Genomic DNA, 26,791 nt, shown 5'->3' on the forward strand with positions numbered 1-26,791 from the left:
ATCTTAATGCAAGAGAGGAAACTTAAAAAAAGAAAATCCTTTTTTATATGAAAAATTAACTGCAAAATAGTTATCAATTCAATAGATTCATAATATATTTGATAATGTACATGAACAGTTCTTCATGTTAGTAAAACAGTTTTCAAAATAACTTCATTAACTCCAGAAAGGCCACCCACTACAAACCACAGCAAAAATGATTTCTGGAGAAACTACAATCACTCCTGCAGAAGTGGATGTCTGATATCAGTGCTATTTTACAACGCAGTATGGGAGGCCCTGGAACTCACGATAAGATCTCAGAAAACATATTCAAAGAAAAAAAAAATCAACATTTACAAAAAGTATCAGCATACTGAAAACACAAAGGAATCAACGATTAGAATTTAGCATGGTGTCCAGACAAATGAAATAAGGGGAAATATTGGCCTGAAGTTGAGCTGGGCCCGGCGCCGTGGTGCACGCCTGTAATCCCAGCCTTTTGGGAGGCCAAGGCCGGATGATCGCTTGAGCCCAGGAGTTTGAGATCAGCCTGGGCAACATACCTCATATCTGGGGGAAAAAAAAAATTAGCCAGGGTGGTGGCTTGCGCCTGTAGTCCCAGCTACTCGGGAGGCTGAGGCGGGATGATCGCGTGGGCCCAGGAGTTTCGCCCTACAGTACGCCAGCCTGGACTACACAGTGAGACCCTCTCTCCAAAAAAAAAAAAAAAAAAACCAAAAAACTAGATTGAATGAATGGAGGAGATAGGCCATATCATGGACTGGCAGGTTTATCAACGGAAGAATCATTTTGAGGGTGCTAGGAACGTGGGAGGAGGTGAAAAGAAAAGCTTTTTGTGAGCATTGTGCGCATCCTGTGGGGGAGCCCCCACCTCTAACTTTGCCAACACCACCGACCCCACCCTAGGTATGGGCCCCGTCGGCAGGCCTTGTTCTAACCTCAACCTTGTGCTCTGGGCCCCTTTTGGCCTCCATCCCTCAAGCTGAGCCGACTCCAAGGTCTCTAAGGCGTCTCCGTAGCCATGGGGAGTAAACCAGAATCTCTGCCTGAGGACGTTCAGCTTGGCTGAGGTTGCAGTCCCCAAGCTCTCCTCCAGGTTTGAGGCTGGAGGCGGAAGTGACGTCAGCGGAGCGCTGCTGTGTTTTCCGGCGCTTTCTCCGCGCAGCCAAACCACTTTTCTTCCTGGTGATGTTAGGGCTTGACATAGCTTTGGCGAGGTCGGATAGCGGGCGGGAGCCAGCGGTGAAAGGGGTGGTGAAAGTGCCAGTTTGCCCCAGGCCGCCGAGGGGCCTCTTTAGAGAGGCCTTGCCTGCCCCCCTCGCGTCCGCCGGGGCCAAAAAGTCCCTCAAGCTGTCACTGGTACGGCCCTGGGCCAGGAGCCGTTTCGGGATCTCTCGTAAGTGCGCTTCCTCACGATTTTTGCAAACACGGTGATTGCCGCTTCAAAGTCCTCCAAAGCAATCTTTGTGACTTTTTTTTTCTTTCTTTCTTTTTTTTTCCAGAAACGAGTTTTCGCCGTTCGAGTCAGGTTGACTGTGGTCCTTCGTCCCCCCCATCTCCTGGACCTGGCGAGTCTGGCGCGTCCGGGTGAGTACTGGGGTGAAAGTTGGTTTCGGGGGCTTCTTCCTCCTGTTTTATCTGAGAATTTGTTTTTCTTTTTGCGCATCCTGTATTTACTTTTGACGCACTACATTCAGGTAGAAACATAAAGCTACTTTTTAGGTATCTAGGGTGTGCTTATTTCTCTATGTGAATATAAACGTTTGTAGACCGCAAGTCTTTCTACTGAAGAAAAGCAAGAATACTCAACTAGCTATTCTTTTTATCTGAACTTCCTAGGCCTGTACCTCCCCACAGAGCTTCAAAACAGGGGCTTATAGGAAGAAGGAATGGAGGCTTTGAAGTAAGTTGAACATTGCAGGCGTGACACTTAAGGTTTAAATGCTTGCTAATATGTGTCCTATAGATAAAGACATGTCCTTTTAAAACCATAATACTATGAACCAAGAAAATTTAAAATGTTAATACGTACCCTGTGTAAAAAGGTGCAGTTCTCCACTTTGTTCCAATGTGTGCTTTTGATTGTTTTGAAATCTAATATGTATCCAAGTTTTCATGTCTTTTAGTCTCTTTAAAACTAGCAGACACTGTTTATGCGTTATATTGTCTTTTTGCGGAGTCATTCATTCTTTCAGAAAGTTATACATTTTGGTAGTTCTGATTGTCTTCTGTGCTGTGTTTAAATGTATCCTTCATTTCTTGGTGTATCCTGTAAAAGAATGAGTATCTGAATGGTTAATTAAAGCATAGTAAAAAAAATTCAGCCAAGGGCTGTTCTTAGGGAGGTTGTAAAATAGGGGAGGAGGCTGTCATGTAACCAAGCAAATAAGTGTATTACAAGTTGATGAGGGTCTATAAGTAAAGTAGAGGGCAGAATTATTTTCTCTATTTTTCTTTGGAATAGGCAATGCTAAGAAAAGAGTGATATTCAAGCTGAGACCAAAAAATATGGTATGATTTAGCCATGTTTGAAAGGGAAGGAAATAAGAGCTGGCCAAAGCATTCTGTGAATTGGCTGACTCCATTTCTAGGGTGAGAGAGAGGAGTACATCAAAGATTACCCCAGGTTTGACAGAGTCAGTATTCTTTCTTTGGTTGGGGAAACAATGTGATGGGATAATTTAATCTTAAATGTATGACTGACAGGAAAAAGTAAGTGATATCTTGTTTTTGGAGACAGAGTTTCGCTGTTGTCCAGGATCCAGTGTAGTGGCAGGATCTCGGCTCACTGTAGCACTGTAACCTCCACCTCTCCAGTTTTCAAGCCATCCTTCTGCCTTAGCCACCCTAGTAGCTGGGATTACAAGTGTGCGCCACCATGCCTGGCTAATTTTTGTATTTTTTTTTTTTTTTGTAAAGATGGTTTCACCATGTTGGCCAGGCTGGTCTTGGACTCCTGACCTCAAGTGATCCACCCACCTTGGCCTCTCAAGGTGCTGGGATTACAGGTGTAAGCCACTGTCCCTGGCCAAAGTAAGTGATATCTGACAAATGATGTAAATCAAGGGAAAATAGGAGAAGCATGAATGCATTTTCATTACATGAATAAGAAATTAATTCAAGGGATTAATGAGAATCAGTGCTTGAGCATTGAAAAATAAGCTCTCCGTGAAAATTCACTGATGTTAATTATCAGTCTTAGGAAATATGTATATTCATAAACAGACAAAACCTCTTTCAATGTTGTTTTTTTTCAATTCACTTTTGGGCTCTTTCTACCTAAATTAGTCCTTTGTTTCCCTGAAGGAATGTCCGGAATAAACACTCTGTGTGATTCCTTACAGACACTCGTACACCTAGGGGGTTGGCTTGATACACTCCATATAAGTAAATGACCAGAAAACTCACCTGCCATTGTGGGCTGCCAAAAAGCTGTGAAGGGGCCATATGGCCTGGAAATACAACAGATCTTAGAATAATGTCTGTTAATTATAACATCCATGGGGAAAAAAAATCTAATTCCGCTAGGGCCAGTCTGTAGATTCTGCACGTTCTTCCCACGTCTGCATGGGTTTTCTCTGGGCACTCTGGTTTCTTCCCACATCCCAAAGATGTACATGTTAGCTTCATTGGCGTGTCTAAATCGTCCCCCTATGAATGTGTGTGTGTGTGCCCTGAGCTGTTAGGATGGGCTCTGGCCATTTTTATCCTGGAACTGGAGTAGGCGGATTGGAGAATGAATGAATGAATACAAACTATTGTAAAATAAAAATTCCTAAAACATTTGGGAATGATACAAATGTACAACAGTAAATGGTACCACTTAGCAAGCTGGCCCCATTTGTTACTGTTTTTGAGCTTCTTGGTGGTAGGAGGTAGTCCTTACAGTTTTTGCTTTGGAAACATTTATTTGTTGATTTAACCTACCACTGTTAATTCCATCGCACACCGATTCATCAAAAATTGGATAAACATCCTATTTTTATTAGTCTTTTTAAAATGTATATATAGCTCACATTTATTTCAATATTTAATATTAGAAGTGTTTGGGGTCTTTATTTAGCAGTTTAGTGACATTTTTGTGACCAGAAATATGCTGTGGGAGCTTAACTCGCTTATATCACTTAGCATGGGAAAAAATTTGCTTTGTGGGATGTCATTTTGCTTAAAGTCTCAGTTTCCAAGAACCTGTTGACGACTTTAAGTGAAGACTGAAATTGTATACGTTTTCTCTGTTTGGCACTTAGGGGTTCCAGTGAGCTAGCCGCACGTAGTGAAATCATTGATGCGGATCCGATATAAAGTTGCTGAGGATGTGCATATACTACTTTATAGAGAGCGTATTGGCAAACCAATTTCAGAAACTGTTGGCGGTACATACTAGGTTTATACACATACATGCCCTACAGCAACAGTAATGTGTACAATATGTGTATCAAGATAAGAGTAGACCAGGTGCAGTGGCTCACGCCTGTAATCCCAACACTTTGGGAGGCCAAGGTGGTTGGATCAGTTCAGTTCAGGAGTTCAAGACCAGCCTGGCCAACATGGTGAAACCCCGACTCTACTGAAAAAATACAAAAATCAGCTGGGCATGGTGGTGGGTGCCTGTAATCCCAGCTACTTGGGAGACTGAGGCCGGAGAATCACTTGAACCAGGGAGGTGGAGGCTGCAGTGAGCTGAGATTGCGCTACTGCACTCCAGTCTGGGCAATCAGAATGAGACCCTGTCTAAAAACAAAACAAAACAAAACAAAAAAACCCAACTGACTTGAGACCTCAGTCACACCTGCAGTCTCTTCATTTTTGCTTATTCTTCTGTTAGAAACGGGTCAGAGGTCATGTATACACTCAACAGGAGGGTGTTTTCTATGGGTATGCATGCCAGCAGGTGGGGATCTCTGGGGTCATATTAAAATATTTGGCCACAGTGTGGCTGTAGCCCACTGGATGGTGAAGTTTGCTGGGTTACTCAGACTGGAGTTGGTCATAGTCCTTAGGCAAGATTGAAGCAGTGTTCCAAGTCAAAGGCCAGCTGCAATGGGTGGGTCAGCCTGTAGGGGGAGTCAGGGCACCACTGTAGCTATGAGGCTTGGAATGTTTCATGTCTGCCCTGAAAGTGCTGTGACAAACACACCTCTGGGGCACACTCACACTGATGGTGATGGCAGCTATGCACAGAAAATTTGGATGCCACTTTGTTTGTAAGGCCTGGGACATCATTGTCCACATTTGGAGGTCTTTGGGAACAAACCTCTGAGGCACAGGTCATGCAGCAGCATGCATCCTGGTATGCGCATTGTCTGCGTCATGAGGGGCACAAGCCATCAAGCCAGGTTGGCACATGTGCAGAGGGTGCCTCTGCTAGTGGGAGTGTTTTGAGCATGTGGCATCCGTGTTAGGAGGGCCACAGGGTGGTGGTGACTGGGGCAGGGTTTTGTGGTATCCTGAGGACTGTGTTCTGGGCACATGGCATGGACAGAGTACCCTCCAGTGCCCTCACACCCACACTGCTGACCATCGTGCCACAATTGTATCCAGGAGGCAACGCTCCCTTGTGCAGTGTCCATCCCATGTCCCCTTTTTGTATGTTCCACTAATTCAGTCCTGAGGCCTCTGTCTCTGGAGAGTGGCTGTAAATTCCAGCCCTGTCCTGACCAAGAGGAGAGATGTTCTGGTGTGTTGGGTAGGTTAGATACAGAAAAGGCAACAAAACACATCAAGTAGCAGAAACATTTTATTCCTCACAGATCCATGAGAAGAGGGTTGCCCTTGAGGTCCTGATGGCAAGTCAGGAGACAGCCGAGTGCTAACCAGTGGGTGGGGAATGAGACAGAGAGGACCTGTGGGACTGTGCCTTTGTTACGGTCCATGGGCCTTATCCCTCAGGCTTTCCCAGCGTCGTTGTGGATTGGATAGACCTGAGCGGTGGGGAGAACTGACTTACATGACTGGTATTGGCCAGTAGGTTTCATTATGGCCAGCTGCTGTGGGGTGTGTTGGGTTTGGGGTCAGTGAGGTAAGGAACAAGTAGGCTATGTCACAAACAGTACACAGGGAGGGGAAGTTTTAAGTAAGCCAAAGGTGATGGGGTCCGACTCGGTTCCAAATAACTTACATCAGGCCTAAAAATGGATGTAGGGCAGTTATGTTGGAGGATATGAGCTGATGATTTAGTAAAGCATATGTAAAGGTTAGTGGTATTGTGTGTAACCAAGGGGCAGGCGTGGTTGTGGTTGGATAGGCAAGGCTGGAAGTTGAGATAGAAAGTGGGAAGGGTAGTAGTGTTGTGGGACAATCAAAGATGGGAGAGACTGAACAGAGTGAGTTCAGGAAACGTCTTTATTAAAAGGTGATCACCTGGCTCAGTAGAACTAGGGTCCAGCAAAGTCTGAGTCCTGAACAAAGAAAGCAGCCACCTTTTAAGCAGTCAGTGGCCGGGAGCTACTGATGCAGGAAGCATAGTTAGAGAAGCAAGAACAGAGGCAGTTGATTAGTCTTTTACATTTATCTATACTACGTGTTCCACATCCCTGGGAGACCGTGTTTCTATATTAACCTTGAAACTTTGCAGCTGCACTAGGAAGATGAAGTAGGAACTCACTGAGCCCCAAGGAACGTGAAACTAGCAAGTACAGATAAAGCTTACTGAGCACAGAAGAAAAAACAGGCAGTTAGTATTCTTCCCTAACTTAGACTACTGGGTGGTGGGGGGGTAGGGGGAGGGGCTATGCTACACTTAGCTTTTGAAGGAAAAAGTAAAAATTTTTGGTTGTCTTTAATTATACTTGTAAAATTCATGAATTCCTTCTTCAGTAGAAGGCATCAGGGAGTAGGTGGTCCCCTCCCTGGGATTAAGGAGTTTACCGCCATGAGGTAGGTGCCTCTTGGGGAAAACAGTAATCTCCATTAATTTTAGTAACTCCTACCAGATTTTCCTCCAGGCATAGGGTATATGGGTGTGCACGTATGAGCGGAAAGCAAATACTCTACCAGGATCATGGGCTAAGCAGACAGTTCAGGACGAAAAAAATGTTCTGTGTCCATTTGTGTTTTAGGAGAGGCAGTCCACGGTATCACTGTGTGGAGGTTTTAGTGTAATGGTGGGGTCATCTCCACCATCAGAGTCTGGGGTCGGGGCTGTGTTGCTGGAGGCAGTGTTTCCAGCGGTGATATTTTGGGCTAGGACAAAGTCAATAGGGTGTCACTGGGGTATCCTTTTAAAGTGGATACCCACTGAAGTAGATGTGGCCCTCCAGGTTGTAAACCAACACAGCACCTAGTAAGATGAACCGTTAATAGAATGATATGTAGCTGTACCTGACAACGTGTTTTTGTTTCTTTTGGTGGAAGTTTACGTTCAGATGGGTCCCCTGTCAGATAAGCAGCTGCTGGGCCTCTGGGACAATCTAATGATAGTAAGTTCCAGGAGACTACGCACCCTCAATTTGGCCTTCAACCCTTATGGGATGGGGGCAAGATTGAAAATAAGTTAAGCCCTAGAGCATGATAGAGAATTTCAGGAGTCTGTTTTTTGGACTGGAATTTGAAAAGTAGTTATTTGAGGACATTTTTCTGTCTTTCAGTGAAACCAGTAATCTGAGACCTATTAGGGAAATGAAAGTTCTATTGAATATATTTTTTGAGGGGCTAGCATTATGTGTTTTAAGAAATGAAACATGGGCTGGGCACAGTGGCTCACCCCTGTAATCCCAGCAGTTTGGGAGGCTGAAGTGGGAGGATTGCTTGAACCCAGGAGTTTGAGACCAGCCTGGGCAACATAGCGAGACTCTGCCTCTTAAAAAAAAAAAATTAAATTGACAAAAAAGGAGTGAAACATATATCTAGGTTACTAATGAAGTCTGTAACTCCGAAGGGAATAAGTAGTGTCCTGGCAAGGCCTTGTATTGTGGCTTTTAGTATGTGGAGAGATGTGAGATTTTGCTTTATATTTTGGGTATCTGTCAGACAAGAGATTCCCAGGGTTTTTTTTTTTTTCCCCCACTTTGAAAGGGACAATTTTTAGGTAATGACCCAATAGTTTATCGTAACCGTGAAGAAGGTGGGACGGTTTGTTGACCCGGGCATCCAGTGCTAAGACAGCTGCCTGAAATTTGGCCAGGCACGTAGTTTCTTGGGTCCTGTCCTTTATTTGGGACGTCCTGGCTAAGGGATGGAAGGCAGCAGCATTCCGCTGAGCTCCATCACTTACGATGGTCAGCAGTGGCCTTTCCACAGTCTATGAACTCCCATTACTGTTCACTCAGTTAATCCCAAGGGCTTTCCAGGTAGTCAGAGGACCTGGAGGAGGGAGGGGTGACCTCCTTCAGCACCCTGGCATCAGGCAAGGGACTGAGGACAGGGGAAGCCACTGCCTCCTGCAGGTGGATTAGACCCGAGGGCCTGAGATTGGCTTCATCGTGGCCTAGGGAGGCCTCAGTGGCCTGGCAGAGCTTGTGGGGGGTTGTGTCCCTGACCCAGAGCACAGTGGGCAGCTGCATAGGAGGATCACAGGCTCAGGTCTATGAGATCCTCTGTTTCCAGGACAGCCTTGTAGATGGCCAGTCACTTGTTTTACTGGTGAATAACAGGAAGTCAGGAGGGGCAGTGTCTCTTACTAGAGGACCTGGGGCAGCTAATGACCATCATAAGTGGTCCAGAGACTCCAGCAGGCATTTAAAAAGTTGCCAGTCTCTCTATCATGAAGGAGGTCCTTTTAGGAAGTTGTTTTTTTTTTTCCCCGTTTTCTTTCTTTCTTTTTTTTTTTTTGAGATGGAGTCTCGCTCTGTCCCCCAGGCTGGAGTGCAGTGGCACGATCTCTGGCTCACTGCAAGCTCTGCCTTCCGGGTTCACGCCGTTCTCCTGCCTCAGCCTCCTGAGTAGCTGGGACTACAGGCGCCCGCCACCACGCCCGGCTAATTTTTTGTATTTTTAGTAGAGACGGGGTTTCACCGTGGTCTCGATCTCCTGACCTCATGATCCGCCCGCCTCGGCCTCCCAAAGTGCTGGGATTACAAGCGTGAGCCACCGCACCCAGCTTTTTTTCCCGTTTTCTTTTTTTTTTCTTCGAGGCATTAATAGGAGCGCTTGTTGATTTTAATTTAATTTATAAGTATAATTTGTAAATCAGGAATATGTTGCCACCAGAACCCAAAAATTACTAAAAGATATTGGAATTATTTCCCCTTAATGAGCAGGTCAAGAGAGTTTCCTTGGGGAAGGCTGTTATCCGTGCAGTGCATACCTGCGTTCCTGGAGAAGGTGAATGTTGTTAAGATCTCGTTTGCAAAGATCCTACGTGATGACAGATCTGTTGGGTAGCCTGGAAAAGGTGTGTTGTGTCCCATCAGAGGGTGAGGCAAGCTGCAGATGAGAGGCTGTTGAAATAGGCACTGAACAAGATTTGTCCGGGCTGGGCATGTTGGCTTACGTCTGTAATCCCAGCACTTTGGGAGGCTGAGGTGGGCGGATCACTTGAGGTCAGGAGTTCAAGACCAGCCTGACCAACAGGGTGAAACCCCGTCTCTAATTAAAAAAAAAAGAAAAAGAAAAAAATTAGCTGGGCATGGTGGCACGCACCTGTAATCCCAGCTACTTGGGAGGCTGAGGGGAGAGAATCACTTGAACCCTGGGAGGTGGAGGTTGCAGTGAGCCGAGATCACGCCACTGCAATCTAGCCTGGGAGACAGAGCAAGACTTCATTTCAAGAAAAAAAAAAAAAAAAAAGAACACGTTACGTTAGCCAAATTTATAATTAAAAGCACAATAGTTATTGGTTGTTGATTGAATAGAAGCAGGAGTTTTAATAATACTGGGTGTGGGCGCCTTGGTGGATGGGACCACAATGTGAAGGCCGTAGTAATCCAGCATGAGGTGCCCTTTATTTTGTTTTCAGATTTAAGAGCAGGCACAATTGGGCTGTCAAATGGAGAAGCAGTAGAGATAATCACCCCTTCATTAATTAGGTTTTATAGAAGTTTTAATCCTTGAGGCCCTATTGTAACTTACCTTGGGCCATGTGAAGTATCTTAACTGATTATCCATGGGGTCCCATTTTATCCAGACAATTTGTAAGTGTCAAAGTCTCACTTTATTTATGTTAGCATATTTATGCCTCATATGGAATATTTTAGGGCAACGGGTCCTATGACTATGGGAAACTGAAGGCTACAGTTAAAGCGAGGCATACCTAATTTTTTTCTCTTGTATTTACTTACCCTTTTAAGATTTTAGGGAGCACAATGTTTAAATTTAGTGGGATCCTCAGGTATAAGTGTAATTTGAGCCCCAGATTGAGTAGGCCTATGCAGTTTTGTTAATTGGTACATTTTAGCGAATGTTAGTTAAAATCTAATTACCTATTATTTTTTTCCCCGTGTCTCATGGTCTGTGTTTAAATCATTGAGTAATCTAGGGCTAGCGGGATTATGTTTGTTAGACCTGGCATTTGCTTTGTACTTAAAGTTCAAAAAAAGTTCCTTTTTTTTTTTTTTCTTGAACTTGTAACTTCCCAAAGCCCGAGCCTTTTTTTCCTTTTTTTTTTTTTTTTCTTTTTTCTCTTTTTTTGGTCTTAGGCTTTTAACTGCCTGAAGGGTTCTTAATTTCTGTCTTTGGTTGATAAGAGCTAAAGAAGGAGGGGTAAGGGGCCCAGTGCTTCTAGGCAGTAGAGGACTGGGAAGTCCAGACTCAAGATAATCAGTCTCTTTCCCTCTCTTTTTTTCTTCTAAGTAAAATCTTTAGAATGGCTTGTATCTCCAGGTGACTAAAATATTTTTTCCTTTGCTTGCCTGATAAGCTTCCAGTGGTCCCGAGTGGCCCCCGTTTTGATCTCTGGCCTCCATTTGTGCTTCCCATCTGCCCCGTTTGTAGGCAGCCACCTTTCTGTCTAGGGCGCCTGGTTGACCTCGTCAGGGTGGGGGCGTAGAGAAACAGATGCAAGGGAAGACCGTGTCATGGGAATAGCAGACCCCGGCAGCAGCCTTGCCTGCGAGGTGCCGTCATCTCCCCAGTGAAGGGGCTGCTACTGTTGTCAGGGTGGGAAGTCTGGTGGTCTCGTCCGTACTGCCTCTCCACTCAGCGGGCAGTCAGAATGCCGGTCTTCCTCTTGCACTCCGCTAACGCTCTGATTGGCCCAGAGCCTGCCTTACCCGCTTCTGCCTCTCAGTAGCAAGCCCGCGGTGCCAGAGTGAGGCCTTGGGAATACAGCTGGCTTCCTCCAGCCCAGCAGTTCCTATCTGGGGAAGTGACAGCAGCCTTGGATAGTGAGTGTCATACCCCTGTTGCCCTCCCAAGGCTAGCAGTTGGTGAGTCCCAGGGAGCACTTGGACTATGGAGGAGGCACCCAATTTAGGGAGGGGAGTTTTGGCAGCGTTCCACAAAGACACCAGGCAGCAGTGCACAGCAGCAGGGAGGCACCCCAGCAGGCCACGGAGCCCTCCCATATGGCGTCAGCTGTGTGGGTGGGCCAGGTAGTAAGCAGGCCAAGAGCAATCTGAAGGCCTGGGCTTGTGTCCCTCGGGTTGTGACTACACACCCTGTTCACTGCACTGAATATCTTTTCCTCTGTTTTGGTCTAAGGGGTCTCTCTCTGTCTCTCTGAAGAGTGGCTGCAAATTCTAGCCCTACCCAGACAGGGAGGAGAGTTACATTCCAGTGTGTTGGGCAGGCAAGATGTAGAGGAGGCAGCACAACAAAACACCTGAAATGTCAGAAGCGTCCTCCTACTCACAGATCCCTGGAACGGGAGGCTGCTCTCGGAGGCTGATGGAAGTCCCGAGACAGCCGGGTGCTCAACCTGTGGGACAGGAATGAGAGAGAGGACCTGTGGGGCCTTGCTTTATTAAGGTCCATGGATGTTATCCCTCAGGCCTTTCTTTGGGGGTTGTGGATTGGCTGCACAAAGGAAAGGTCTTATTTATATGACTCTGGTGTTGGCCACTAAGTTTCATTGTAGTCAGCAACTGTGAGATGTGTTGGGTTTGGGGCCAGTGAGGTGAGGAACAAGCGGGCCGTGTAACAAACAGCTACACAGGCAGGGGAAGTTTTAACTAAGACAAAGGCGATGGGGGTATTGGAGCTGAGATACATAAACAGCTAACTGGCATATTTCACTCTTTGGTTCTTTACCATCCATATGCACTCTCCTACACACATAGGAGCTTCTTTGGAATAATTAAACAAGTCTATACTCCTGCCTAAGAAGATACGAGGGAAGAAGTCCTCACCCATCCCCAGACTGAGAAGATGCGCAGTTCAAACAGTCCTTTGTTTTCCCACCGCGGGCCGTGTCAGTTACTCCTCAAATTTAGTCCCATTCTAACGATTCTGTTTCCTAAAGACACAGTTACACATGTAACCTCTAATAATGTGTATATAAAATAAAAGCGGGAAAAAGATAGAAGTAAATGGTTCATTTAAATAAACACATGGATATAGACATACATAGATATAACAAGCACAGAGAAAATGTGCAAAACTACATTTCTTGTTTCTGTCACTGGTCTTGAGATTGCAGTTGATGTCCACGGTTTACTTCTTCAGTGACTAATTCCATATTTTCCCAGCCTTCCACTTGAACCTCAGCTGCTCCGGGTTTTGTACCAGGGAGGAGCGATCCAAATCTTCCTTCGCCCAGAGTCTGAGTCCTCTGTTGTCCTGCCTTCGTTCAGCTGTGGTTTTCCGTTAACCTTTTCTATGGAGTATAGAAGTACTCAGAGATTCTACACTTCATCACTTCATCCTCCTTGCCTCAGTTGTCTAGCAGTGCCACAGTTTTCCTTTGATAATTGGGATTAACCACTGCAGCCAGTAGATTAAGCTTTTTTTTTTTTTTTCCCTCTTGGGTTAGTGGTATATGAAGCCCAAAAGGGCCAGGTGGCAATCTCCTGTTCCAGTGCATTGGAACCATAACAGTACCCCCTGGGGGAGGCATTTTCCACTAGGGACTAAGAAGATTTCTGGACCAGCAGTGCTCTGAGTCGCTGGGAGTGGAAGCAAACTTCTGTCTGTGCAGTTAATTCCACCTTCACCCATCAGTTCTATTTTTTTTGTGTTTTTGTTTTTGTTTTTGTTTTTTTGAGACGGAGTCTCACTCTGTCACCCAGACTGGAGTGCAGTGGCGTGATCTCGGCTCACTGCAAGCTCCACCTCCCGGGTTCATGCCATTCTCCTGCCTCAGACTCCTGGTAGCTGGGACTACAGGCGCCTGCCACCACGCCTGGCTAATTTTTTGTATTTTTAGTAGAGACGGGGTTTCATGGTGTTAACCAGGATAGTCTCGATCTCCTGATCTTGTGATCTGCCCGCCTTGGCCTCCCAAAGTGCTGACATTACAGGCGTGAGCCACCGCGCCTGGCCTGTTTTGTTTTTTGTTTTGAGACGGAATCCTGCTGTGTCACTCAGGCTGGAGTGCAGTGGCACAATCTCGGCTCACTGCAACCTCCGCCTCCCAGGTTCAAACCATTCTCCTGCCTCAACCTCCCAAGTAGCTGGGATTACAGGCATGTGTCACCATGTCCAACTAATTTTTTGTGTTTTTAGTAGAGATGGGGTTTCCCCATGTTGGCCGGGCTGGTCACGAACTCCTGACCTCAAACGATCCACCTGCCTCAGCCTCCCAAAGTGCTGGGGTTCCAGGCGTGGGCCACTGCGCCTGGCCCACTCATCAATTCTTGGACCCATGTATTCTGGCTGTGGGGAGACAGTACCATGGAAGGCTCTCTGACTCAAAGCATACTCCTTGACCTATGGGATAGAATTCCTTTCTAAGGGTTGTCTCCCATTTGGCCCTGTAACTGAGTTTTCAGTATGCGATTCTACTTTTCACGTAGATCCACTGCTTCTGAGTGATGGGTTGTGCGATGGGACCAGTTGATTTTAAGGACATGCTTCTACTGTTGCACTTCCCTGCAGTGAGATGCTTTTCTTGTTTAGAAACTCTGTTGTGTGGAGGCTGTGACTGCTGATAAAGGACGTTGTGAGTCCGTGGATGGTGGTGCCAGCAGAAGCCTAACTAGTCAAAAGGCAAATCCACAGCAGAACATGAGTCTGTTCTGGTGAGGATGAGTTATATTTCCTGATAGAAGAGGACCTGTTACAGCATGGCTGGTTGGTCTCCTCTAAGGAATGGCGCCATATTGGGTGATCAGGGTTAATTTCTGCTTTCAGGAGATTAGGCCCAGCAGTAATGTTAGCTGAGTCAGACTTGGTAAGGGGAAGTCCTTATTGCTGAGCCCATGCATAGCCTTTATCCCTGCTGTCATGAACATTTTTTAATGGGCCCATTGAGCAAGCACTGAGGTAGCTAGGAAAAGTTAACAGGTATCTTTAGTGTGCGTGATTCTGTCCACCTTATTTCTAGTGGATCACCTTTGGTAGGCATTCACATGGGACACAATCTGTCCTTTCAGTGAGGTCCGTCCATGTACCTTCTCCCAGGTTTCCTTGTTACCACTCTGGTTCCTCACACTTTTTTTTTTTTTGAGACGGAGTTTCGCTGTGTCACCCAGGCTGGAGGGCAGTGGCACCATCTCGGTTCACTGCAACCTCCACCTCCTGGGCCCAACCCATTCTTCTGCCTCAGCCTCCCGAGTGGCTGGGACTACAGGTGTGAGCCACCATGCCCGGCTGATTTTTTTTTTTTTTTTAAATTTTTGGTAGAGACAGGATGTCACCATATTGGCCCGGCTGGCCTCGAACTCCTGACCTCGTGATCCACCCGCCTTGGCCTCCCAAAGTGCTGGGATTATAGGCGTGAGCCACCGCGCCTGGCATTCCTCCCACATTTTTGACCATCCAGCCAAGCCATAGGCAACTCTTAATGAGTCTGTGTTTGTGTATGCATGCATCTTGTCAACTCCTACTCCAGACCCAGAAGCAGGCCAATACACTGCCCGAAGCTCTGCCACTGGGAAGATTTTCCTTTAGTACTGCCCTTCAGGGTCAGCCTTTAGCAGGGCTATAGTGCTTCTGCTCTGTACTTTTGGGGGGTGCTAGAGCTAGTCGTCAGACTTGGGGAAAGCAGGAAACAGCCCTCTGGAATGCAGGCAACCCTGGCTGTTGGGCTCATGAGCAGAGGAAGTTAGGGTGCCAGTAAGGGTACTGAGAGCACTAAGTATCCACATCAGGCGACCGGGGGAAACCAGTTGTTGGTATGCAGACAGGCCGTGGGTGGTGGATAAGTGCATAGAAAGAGACAGTATTCCTGTCACCCTTGCATTCATTGAGTAGTTCAATACATTTCCTCAAAACTCAGATGTGTATTGTGTTATGAATTGTGAAGGGGCTGTAGTCTGGGTGTACTTTAACAGTGTCTAGAAGGATCTCAGTTGTCTGTCCAGCCATCAATGGGTGCCTTTAGGCTCCATGCCAGGTAAAGGAGAACATTGGCACCCAAAGATACCTAAGGCTGCCCATGAGATACAGAGACTCCACAAAGAAAAGCAGGTTGCAGTGTTGTCACCCAGCATCATCCAAGAACATTCCTAGAGACACACAGAGTTCCTTATGATAAAAGGTTTTGTTGCTCCAAAAATAGGAAAGTTCAATGTGTGTATCTATCTACCCAGCAATGTTAGATACTTTAGATACTTTAGATACCCAGATAGATACAATGTGTGTATCTATCTACCCAGTAATGTTACAAGATGTGTAAAGGAGTATACATTACAGATACACAAGAAGAAATAGACAAGTCCACAGTTGCAGTGGGAGATTTTAGAATATTTATCTCATGTTATTTAAATAGTAAAGAAAAATGAAGATAGGATGTACATTTGTGAGAGATGAGCACACTGCCTAATTTACCTGTCCAGTGTCGTGTCTGCTAAATGAGGGAAATCACAGAGTGCTTATCTGGAGTTGAGAGTGAGAATAGACTGGAAGGGGCAAGAAGGTTTTCAGGGGAGACGAACATGTTTTACATCTCGTTGAGGCTTTTGATTACGCAAGTGTATGCGATTGTCAAAATTCATCCACTGAATACCTAAGATCTGCACTTTTAACTGTGCATTAATTATATTTCAGGTTTAAATAAAATAACATGATTGATTTAGATTTCACCAAACGAAACACATTTGTGGCCCTCTTCAGCCTAAGGATCCCCAGTTTGAAACCCATGGAAGTGGGTACAATCTACACCAGGAGTCTGGACATGGGGTTTCTGTAACCCAGTGTGACTTCAGAGTTTTAGCCTTCTCATTCGTAGAATAAAGGCTGTAGCGTCCTTGTGGGGGTGTAGCTGGTTCATGGATAATGAACTGTTCAGTTTTTAGTGATTTTCATCATTCAGATTCCATTCTGTCAATCAGTATTTGCACTGTTGTTCTGTGTTTGATTTATTAAAGATTGTGATTAATTTTTATTAAATTTTTAGTTGTATAAATTTTATTAAATTAAAATACATTCTGTTCTTTGGTCATGTTAGGTTAATATGGAGTGGGTGTTCAATAACACATGTGGGTAGTGACCATGGTGTTGCACTGTGCAGGTTTAGACCAGCACTGGTCATGTGGGAAAGTCAGAGCAGCCACAGATTGGGTGTCAGGGACAAAACTGCCTACGTTCAAGTCCTGGTTTGCAACTTCCAAACTGGATGATTCTGGACCAAAGCCAAGTGTTGTCTGAATGTAGATTTTTTTTCTTTTTCTTTTTCTTTTTTACCTTTTGATACAGAGTCTCACTATGTTGCCAGGCTGGAGTACAGTGGTGTGATCTCGGCCCACTGCAACCTCTGTCTCTCAGGTTCAAGCGATTCTCCTGCCTCAGTCTCCTCAGTAGCTGGGATTATAGGCGCGCACCACCACGCCCAGCTAATTTTTGTATTTTCAGTAGAGATGGGGTTTCACCACGTTGGCCAGGCTGGTCTTGAACTCCTGACCTCAACTGACACACCCACCTCAGCTTCCCAAAATGCTGGGATTACAGGTGTGAGCCACCATGCCCGGCCTGGTTTTTTTCTTTGTCAAATAGGGGTCATTGATATCTACTGTAAAGAGTGGTTATGATAATTAAGCATGTATATAAAGCTGCTAGTGTGGCTTCTGACACACACCGTTCCTCAGTAGTGGAAGCTGGTGGTCCTAATATTTGTAGTGTACACCGTTTTCAGTGGCTTTCACTTACATGCCCTGCGGAGAGAGTGCTAATGATGTCTGATGACTGATAAGTAATGCTTGTTGATTAATGATTTATACAAACAGGACACCATTAACACTGGATAAAGAGAATGGAGGTTACCTCTGTCCGTGTAGATTCCTAAGCTGTCCTGGAGTGATCCTTGGAGTAAAGGAAAGGCATTTTGAAGCACATTTAGCCGTCAGCCCTGCGGGATGGCAGCCATTGATTTGTCCTATGGTAAGTCCTGTTTCTGTTCATTTTCAGAGACCCTGCTTTAGGTGTCCCCCCGCACAATGTGGAGTCCAGTGGCCTGTGCCTGATCATTAACACTGCAACTTAATTTCTGAGGTGCTAACGTGGGCTAGGGAATGCTTTGTTCTTTTTTTTTTTTTGGAGACAGAGTCTTGCTCTGTTGCTCAGGCGGAAGTGCAGTGGCACAATCTCAGCTCATTGCAACCTCTGCCTCCCGGGTTCAAGCAATTTTCCTGCCTCAGCCTCCCGAGTAGCTGGGATTACAGGCGTGTGCCACCACACCTGGCTAATTTTTTGTATTTTTAGTAGAGACGGAGTTTCACCATGTTGGCCAGGCTGGTCTCAAACTCCTAACCTCAAGTGATCTGCCCGTCTCGACCTCCCAAAGTGCTGGGATTACAAGCGTGAGCCATCGCACCTGGCAGAATGCTTCAGCAGCCCCCTGCTGTGTGTGCTTTGGGAAGAGGTGCTATGTATTTCCACGGTTAAGTTTCATTATCTGTAAAATAAGACTACTACCCTTTTCCCAGTGGGCAGCATGGCTGACCATCCTTTTTTTTTTTTTTTTGCCTTTAGGTGAGGCAGAACTGCCCTGGAATTGATAGCGGTAGTGTGTATGTGTGTGTTTTCTTGAGCGTGCAGCAGTATATGGGAATCTCACCGCAGGACTTCGGGGTGTGTGAATGTGGGAATTATGGTCAGCCCTGGGTTCTCATGCCTTCTTTCTTTTCCATGAGGTCTTTACAGGGACCCAGTCTGCCTTCAAGAAAAGACAGAAGTGGAAAGGGTGGTGGCTGACTGTCTGACAAGTTGTTATCAGGTATGCAGGGAGTGTATCCTTCTCCAAAATATCATACTTGCATCACCAGATAGACACATTTCCTTCTACACAGAATTATCTCCAGAGCTTCTTAAAGCAAATAAAGCCTCCTTCAAGGACCGAGTCCCTAGTCAAATTCCCTGAAGGAGTGGAGCCTGTCATATTGGTGAGGGTTTGCCTTGAATGCCATCCCAGTATTTCAGTGTTGATTAATTAGTCTTCCCTCATGGTCCCAACTGCATAGTTTTTATTTTGTTGAGTGTTCTGACACATGGTAAGGGACATAAAAGTATCCTTTGCTGAGATAATTTATCCATTCACCAGCGTTTATCTAGCATCTGCTCAAGAGTGTGCTGCAGTGGAGAGAAATCAGATGACCTCCCAGTCTGGTTGTGTTAGGTACAATCATGTGTAAGAAGTGCCATTCAAGTCATGTCACTGGAGGGGACTGACAGTGAGTGAGTGTGGATAGAGAGGACCTCCTGGGACCAGTGAACTCTGGGGTAGGCAGTGTGAGCCCTCAGACTCTGTAGGTATTGCATTTTGCAGCGAACACCGGTAGACATGTTATGTGACTCAAGCCAGCATGTGTGTGATGGTTTAGGATTCAGTGACTTTTGATGATCTGGCTGTGGACTTCACCCCAGAAGAATGGACTTTACTGGACCCAACTCAGAGAAACCTCTACAGAGATGTGATGCTAGAGAACTATAAGAATTTGGCCACAGTAGGTAAGACTGGCCTCATCCCTTGTAACCTGCTGTGGAACAGATTATGTTATGTATTTCCTGTATCGCACATCAGAGACAGCAACTCTGAACACAGTGGGAAATAACAGACATAGTCCCTGCCCTAATAGGGTTTCTTCTGCTTGGTGGTAGAGATTCATCAGCACTGTTGGAGCTGTACGTTCTCAGTCTCCACCTTTGACATACTCAGTCAGAAACTCTGCAACAGGGGCCCTGTCAGGTGTTTTAACAAGCTCTCACGAATCTGATGTGCTATAATGTTGAAGAATGAGATGTATAGTTGTTTCCCATGAGAATGAAGAGCTCTTTGTTTCATTTAACTTCCTATTTGGATAAAAGTCTTAGTGCTTTGTAAGTATGTACATCAGCCTGGATTTGGGTTTCAGGGATCAGAGATCGCCAATCTTTTGGGGGCACAGACAGATGATATTTGCATTTTTAGCCCTTTTAAAATAATTTCACTGCTTCCATTGGAACTGTAGCTACTGAGTTATGGAAAGATTTGTCATCTCTTGCATGAGCCTCTTCTGGTAATGAATCTTTCTCTGTGCACAGGGTATCAGCTCTTCAAACCCAGTCTGATCTCTTGGCTGGAACAAGAAGAGTCTAGGACAGTGCAGAGAGGTGATTTCCAAGGTGAGTGTTCATGATGGACTGCCCTGGTCAGTAAGTTCAGTATGTTTACAAGTAAAATGAGGAAACTTTTTTTTTTTTTTTGAGACAGATTCTCGCTCTGTCGCCCAGGCTGGAGTGCAGTGGCGCCATCTCAGCTCACTGCAACCTCTGCCTCTGGGGTGCAAGCGATTCTCCTGCCTCAGCCTCCTGAGTAGCTGGGATTACAGGCGCACACCACCACGCTCAGCTAATTTTCGTATTTTTAGTAGAGATGGGGTTTCACCATGTTGGTCAGGCTGGTCTCGAACTCCTGACCTTATGATCCGCCTGCCTCAGCCTTCCAAAGTGCTGGGGTTACAGGCGTGAGCCACTGCACCTGGCCATAATGAGAAAACTTTTTAAGATGCAGTTTATCTCACAACATTGAGGCCTTTTTTTTTTTTTTTTTTTTTCCCTGAGACACGGTTTTACTGTCACCCAGGCTGTAATGCAGTGGTGTGATATTGGCTCACTGCAACTTCAGCCTCCCAGGTTCAAGTGATTCTCCTGCCTCAGCCTCCTGAGTAGCCGTGACTACAAGTGTGTGCCGCCATGCCCACCTAATTTTTTGTATTATTATTAGAGATAGGGTTTTACCACGTTGGCCAGGCTGGTCCCAAACTCCTGATTTCAAGTGTTCCACCTGCCTCGGCTTCCCAAAGTGCTGGGATTACAGGCGTGAGCCACCTTGCCCAGCTAGGCCATTTCTTTCTTAGAAGTTAAGAAATCTTTAGCTTCTCATAGTCTTAACTTTGTCTACTCATTTTTTCCTGTGATAGGACCCGTTGGTTTCTTCTTTAAAAGTTCTTGTTTTAGGCCAGGTGTGGTGGCTCACGCCTGTAATCTCAGCACTTGGAGAGGCTGAGGCGGGTGGATCACATGAGGTCATGATTTCAAGACCAGCCTGGCCAACATGGTGAAACCCATTGCGACAAAAATACAACTATTAGCTGGGTGTGGTGGCGCACTCCTGTAGTCCCTGCTACTAGGGAGACTGAGGCAGGAGAATTGCTTGAACCCAGGAGCCGAAGGTTGCGATGAGCCAAGATCGTGCCACTGAACTCCAGCTGGGTTGAAAGAGTGAGACTCTGTCTCGAAAAAAAAAAAGGCTGGGCATGGTGACTCACCGGTGGCTCATGTCTGTAATCCCAGAACTTTGGGAGGCCGAGGCGGGAGGATCACCTGCTATCAGGAGTTCGAGACCAGCCTGGCCAACAATGCTGAAACCCCGTCTCTACTGAAAATACAAAAATTAGCTGGGTGTGGTGGCAGACACCTGTAATCCCAGCTACTTGGGAGGCTGAGGCAGGAGAATCGCTTGAACTTGGGAGGTGGAGGTTGTAGTGAGCCAAGATTGTCCCATTGCACTCCAGCCTGAGTAACAAGAGTGAAACTCTGTCTCAAAAAAAGAAGAAAAACAAGTTCCCTGTTTTGATGTGTGCTTGTTGTCCTATTCCTTGACTTCCCTTCCATGGTAATATTCTTTGTGTTCACCATGAGTTTTTAATTTTCATAGAATCAGTTGGTAGTAAACTATGTAAAATTTTGACGCTATATCCTTGTTATTGCCACATTTTTGATATACAATCTGTCTTGTTTTTTGTTACCATGTTTAATTTGAAAACAAATACAGGGGCCAGGTGCAGTGGCTCACGGCTGTAATCCCAGCACTTTGGGGGGTTGAGGCGGATGAATCACGAGGTCAGGAGTTTGAGACCAACTTGGGCAACATAGTGAAACCCCATCTCTACTAAAAATACAAAATTAGCTGGGTGTGGTGGCACGTGCCTGTAGTCCCAGCTACTCAGGAGGCTGAGACAGGAAAATCACTTGAACCTGGGAGGCAGAGACCTCCCAGGTTCTGGGAGGCCAAGACCATGCCATTGCATTCCAGTCTGGGCAACAGAGCGAGACTCTGTCTCAAAAAAAAAAAAAAGAAAACAAATACAAATGATCTCTCTCATTTTCAGCTCCATCTATCTACCCTGTGTGTCTCTAAATCCTTACATTTCTTTTTCTCTTTAGCTTCAGAATGGAAAGTGCAACTTAAAATCAAAGAGTCAGCCCTTCAGCAAGATTTTTTGGGGGAGCCAAACTCCAGTGGGATTCAAATGGTAAGATTAACAAGGATACGTCTTAGTTTTCACATTTAGAGATGATTGGGGATTTCATTATAGAAAATCAGAATAAATCTGGGCATGGTGGCTCACACCTGTAATCCCAGCACTTTGGGAGACTGAAGTGGGAGGATCATTTGAGGCTAGGAGTTCTAGACCAGCCTGGTCAACATAGCAACATCTTAGCTCTAAACACTAAATTAATTTAATTACAGTAAAAGAAAAAAGAAAATTAGCAGAATGAGAGCTCTTTGAGATAAGTAGCATTTCCCCAGAGGGATAATGACTCTGGAGAGGACTCAATACGATGACCTGGGGATGCCTGAAACCTAGCTTGACACTTACTGTTGTTTTTCTCTCAGAGTCTTGCTCTGTCGCCCAGGCTGGAATACAATTGCACGATCTTGGCTCACTGCAACCTCCACCTCCTGGGCTCAAGCGACTTTTGTGCCTCACCCACCTGAGTAGCTGCGAGTACAGGCACGCGCCACCATGCCTGGCTAATTTTTGCATTTTTAGTAGAGACAGGGTTTCACCATGTTGGCCAGGCTGGTCTTGAACTCTTTTTTTTTTTTTTTTTTTTTTGAGGCGGAGTCTCGCTCTGTCGCCCAGGCTGGAGTGCAGTGGCGCGATCTCGGCTCACTGCAAGCTCCGCCTCCCGGGTTCCCGCCATTCTCCTGCCTCAGCCTCCCGAGTAGCTGGGACTACAGGCGCCGCCACCACGCCCGGCTAGTTTTTTGTATTTTTAGTAGAGACGGGGTTTCACCATGTTAGCCAGGATGGTCTCGATCTCCTGACCTCGTGATCCGCCCGTCTCGGCCTCCCAAAGTGCTGGGATTACAGGCTTGAGCCACCGCGCCCGGCCTTGGTCTTGAACTCTTGACCTGAGGTGATCTGCCCGCCTTGGCCTCCCAAAGCACTGGGATTACAGGTGTGAGCCACCATGCCCAGCCAACACTTAAGTGTTTTAGAGTTCCCGTCAAGAACACATTTGTAACTAGATAGTGAGTTTTTAAAGCAATTTCATAAAACTCTACAGACATTTGAGAGTAGATGGCACAGCCTGACAGGAGCTTTTCTTTTTTTTTTTTTGAAAAAAAAAAATTACTTTATATCTTCCTTGATGATTTAAGACTATCTTCAAACCAGTACAAATATTTCATACATAATACCTGGCCATTTTCTAACCAACTGAGTAATCTGTTGCACAATAAGCTACCTTACATCCTTCAGCAAGGAATACATTAAATTTGAATAGGAAAGACATTACATAATGAATTAGGACACAACTAAAATTTGCTTTAAGTATTTCTTTGGGGGAGAGGACACCACACTTCTACTCAATGAAGAGAAACATTTTTCAGCCCAGAGGTCTTCTATTTTTTTTTTTTTAAACACCTATTATGCCATGAATTCATAGGGAATAGGTTCCAGCAGCTCAGGCTCCTTCCCATTGGTTCTCACAAAGTGTGCTTCTCTGGGTGGAGCAGGCTGGCGCTTCATTTGAACCCAGGTACCTTTCTCTTTGGCTTCTTTCTTTTTCTGATCATTTTCCTTCACGCGTTTCAGGAAGCTATCTCGGCTCTTAGAGTGCTTAATGTGCTCAATACGCACATTAATTCTCTTGGCAAGAATCTTGCCCTTAACTTGTTTGTGTACAACAATGCCAACAGCATGCTGGGTAGTGTTGTAGACTCTCCCAGTGTTGCCATGGTAACACTTGTGGGGCATTCCTTTTTGAACGGTACCCATTCCCTTGATGTCTACGATATCACCTTTCTTATAGATTCACATATACGTGGCCAAAGGAACAACTCCATGTTTTCTAAAAGGCCTAGAGAACATATATCGGGTGCCTCTCCTCTTTCCCTTTGTGTTCATCATTTTGGCAAATTACTGGAAGATGGCAGTTCCGGCCAAAAGGGACAGGAGCTTTTCATCATTCCACTGGAAAGAAATCAAAAGGGCAGTACTTGTATGTGTGTAATGAAAATGGTAAACACGAAAATAATCATCACAATGTTCCTCTCTTCTGATGAGTGGAATCTGTTAGTGAGTCTGAACAGTCCTTTAATCATCATTCATTCCTTTATCAACAGATAGGAAGCCACAACGGAGGGGAGGCCAATGATGTTCAGCAATGTGGAGATGTCCCCAGTGAACACTCATGCCTTAAGACACACGTGAGAACTCAAAATAGTGAGAACGCATTTGAGTGTCATCTGTATGGAGTAGACTTCCTTACTCTGCACAAGAAAACCTCTACTGGAGAGCAACGTTCTGTGTTTAGTCAGTGTGGAAAAGCCTTCAGCCTGACCCCAGATGTTGTTCACCAGAGAATATGCACAGGAGATAAAGCTTTTGATTGCAGTGACTCTGGGAAATCCTTCGTTAATCATTCACACCTTCAGGGACATTTAAGAACTCACAATGGAGAAAGTCTCCATGAATGGAAGGAATGTGGGAGAGGCTTTATTCACTCCACAGACCTTGCTGTGCATATACAAAGTCACAGTTCGGAAAAACCCTACAAATGTAAGGAATGTGGAAAAGGCTTTAGATATTCTGCATACCTTAATATTCACATGGGGACCCACACTGGAGACAATCCCTATGAGTGTAAGGAGTGTGGGAAAGCCTTCACTAGGTCTTGTCAGCTTACTCAGCACAGAAAAACTCACACTGGAGAGAAACCTTATAAATGTAAGGATTGTGGGAAAGCCTTCACTGTTTCCTCTTGCTTAAGTCAACACATGAAAAGTCATGTGGGTGAGAAGCCTTATGAATGCAAGGAATGTGGGATAGCCTTCACTACATCTTCTCAACTTACTGAACATTTAAAAACTCACACTGCAAAGGATCCCTTTGAATGTAAGATATGTGGAAAATACTTTAGAAATTCCTCATGCCTCAGTGATCACTTTCGAATTCACACTGGAATAAAACCCTATAAATGTAAGGACTGTGGGAAAGCCTTCACTCAGAACTCAGACCTTACTAAGCATGCGCGAACTCACAGTGGAGAGAGGCCCTATGAATGTAAGGAATGTGGGAAGGCCTTCGCCAGATCCTCTCGCCTTAGTGAACATACAAGAACTCACACTGGAGAGAAGCCTTTTGAATGTGTCAAATGTGGGAAAGCCTTTGCTATTTCTTCAAATCTTAGTGGACATTTGAGAATTCACACGGGAGAGAAGCCCTTTGAGTGCCTGGAATGTGGGAAAGCATTTACGCATTCCTCTAGTCTTAATAATCACATGCGGACCCACAGTGCCAAAAAACCATACACGTGTATGGAATGTGGCAAAGCTTTTAAGTTTCCCACTTGTGTTAACCTTCACATGCGGATCCACACTGGAGAAAAACCCTACAAATGTAAACAGTGTGGGAAATCCTTCAGTTACTCCAATTCGTTTCAGTTACATGAACGAACCCACACTGGAGAGAAGCCCTATGAATGTAAAGAGTGTGGGAAAGCCTTCAGTTCTTCCAGTTCCTTTCGAAATCATGAAAGAAGGCATGCAGATGAGAGACCATCAGTGTAAGGAATGTGGGAAGACCTAAAGGTGTCCGCGTTCTCTCTGAAGACATGAAAACACTGGGGAGAAACCCTATGAATGTAAAAATGTGGAAGCAACTTTGTATCTCAGGTCCTAATGAACGCATGTGAATTCACAGTGGAGAAGACCCTGCATCAGGGAATGTGGAAATGACTTCACGGAATTGTCAAGCCTTACCAAACACATCCGAAATCTCACTGGAGAGAAACCCTATGAATACTCTAGAGAATCTGGGAATACCTTTCTGAATCCCACAAACCTTAATGTGCATGTGTGAACTCACATTGGAGAGAAACCCTGCAATTTAAATGGTATGGTCTGGATGATGCCCCACTCCTTATTTGTAAGTCCTAAGTCCTAGTTCCTTACACTATAACTGTATTTGGACATAAGGTTTTCAAACAGGTGAGTAACTTCAAATGAGGCTGTTAGGTTCGATCCCTAATCTAACATCACTGGTGTCCCTATAAGGGAAAGTGAAGGAAGGAGACACACGGAGAAGACTGAATCCACCAGAAGATGGCCATCTGCAAGCCAAGGACAGAGACCTGGAACAGATGCTTTCATTATGGCCTCCAGAGGAAACCAACCCTGTCTCCACCTTGGTAATGGACTTCCAGGCTCCAGGACTGCGAGGCAATAAATTTCTCTTGGTTAAATCTTTCAGTCTGTGTTATTTTGTACAGCAACCCTAGGAAACTAATACTGTGAGGAACTTGGGAAAAGCTTTAGATCAAGCTTGTCCAACCCGCAGGCCAGGATGGCTCTGAATGTGGAAAAACACAACTTTTTAAGCTTTCTTCAAACATAATGAAATTTTGTTGTGATTTTTTTTTTCCATTCATTAGCTATCATTAGTGTTAGTGCAAACACAAAGGCAATCACAGGAGAGACGTTCTATGAACGTAGGACATGTGAAGTCTGTAAGTGCTCATCAGATCTTAATACTTCCAACTCTTGTGGTGATAGGCCCTGTGAAAATCAAGGACTATGAAGAAAAGAAAGTTTCTTTTACTATGAAAGTCATAACTGTGACCTCACCCAACACTTAGTGACTTAAGAGTGGACTGAGGCTCTATTAGGAATGTGGAGAGATTTCATTAAATGTTTATACCTTATATAAGGAATAAAAATTCACAGTGTAGAGAAGACTTCGCTTTGAGGCATGTGGGAAAGCTTTTACTAATTCCATGAGGCTCATTTTACACATCTAAAATTAGACTGCAAGTGAGCAAAGACCACTGCACTCCAGCCTGGGTAACAAAGTAAGACTCTGTCTCAAAAAAATAAATAAAGTTAGACTACAAATGTCCTGGGAATGTAGGGGAATGTATGACAACTTTTAAATATCTCACAAAGCCATAATATTAACATGAAATCTCACATTGGAGGAAGAACCTATATATCCCAGGGATATGGTGTCACTTTATTTCATTGCTCAAGCCTTAATATCTTTGTGAGAATTCATACTGGGGTAAAACCCTGTGATTATAAAAAGGATGCAGGAAGTACTTCATTTGC

At 45.1% G+C, this 26,791-nt stretch overlaps 1 protein-coding gene across 6 annotated transcripts; it reads left to right on the forward strand.

The window, feature by feature from the left end:
* Window positions 1-1,281: 1,281 nt before the first annotated feature.
* ZNF266 (zinc finger protein 266) lies at window positions 1,282-25,929 on the forward strand. 6 transcript variants are annotated; one of them, XM_031659960.1, is made up of 9 exons: window positions 1,282-1,399; window positions 1,506-1,590; window positions 1,843-1,906; window positions 17,202-17,355; window positions 17,947-18,190; window positions 18,795-18,921; window positions 19,495-19,575; window positions 21,619-21,707; window positions 23,810-25,929. In XM_031659960.1, the coding sequence occupies exons 6-9, from the start codon at window positions 18,888-18,890 to the stop codon at window positions 25,253-25,255; spliced, it is 1,650 nt and encodes a 549-aa protein (XP_031515820.1). In that variant the 5' UTR covers window positions 1,282-1,399; window positions 1,506-1,590; window positions 1,843-1,906; window positions 17,202-17,355; window positions 17,947-18,190; window positions 18,795-18,887; the 3' UTR covers window positions 25,256-25,929. The 6 variants fall into 6 exon arrangements, with proteins under 6 accessions (XP_031515820.1, XP_031515818.1, XP_031515821.1 ...); XM_031659958.1 differs by having other exon boundaries at window positions 18,108-18,190; XM_031659961.1 differs by having other exon boundaries at window positions 18,118-18,190.
* The last annotated feature ends 862 nt before the right edge of the window (window positions 25,930-26,791 follow it).

Source organism: Papio anubis, chromosome 20, assembly GCF_008728515.1.
Source record: "Papio anubis isolate 15944 chromosome 20, Panubis1.0, whole genome shotgun sequence".
Taxonomy (NCBI): domain Eukaryota; kingdom Metazoa; phylum Chordata; class Mammalia; order Primates; family Cercopithecidae; genus Papio; species Papio anubis.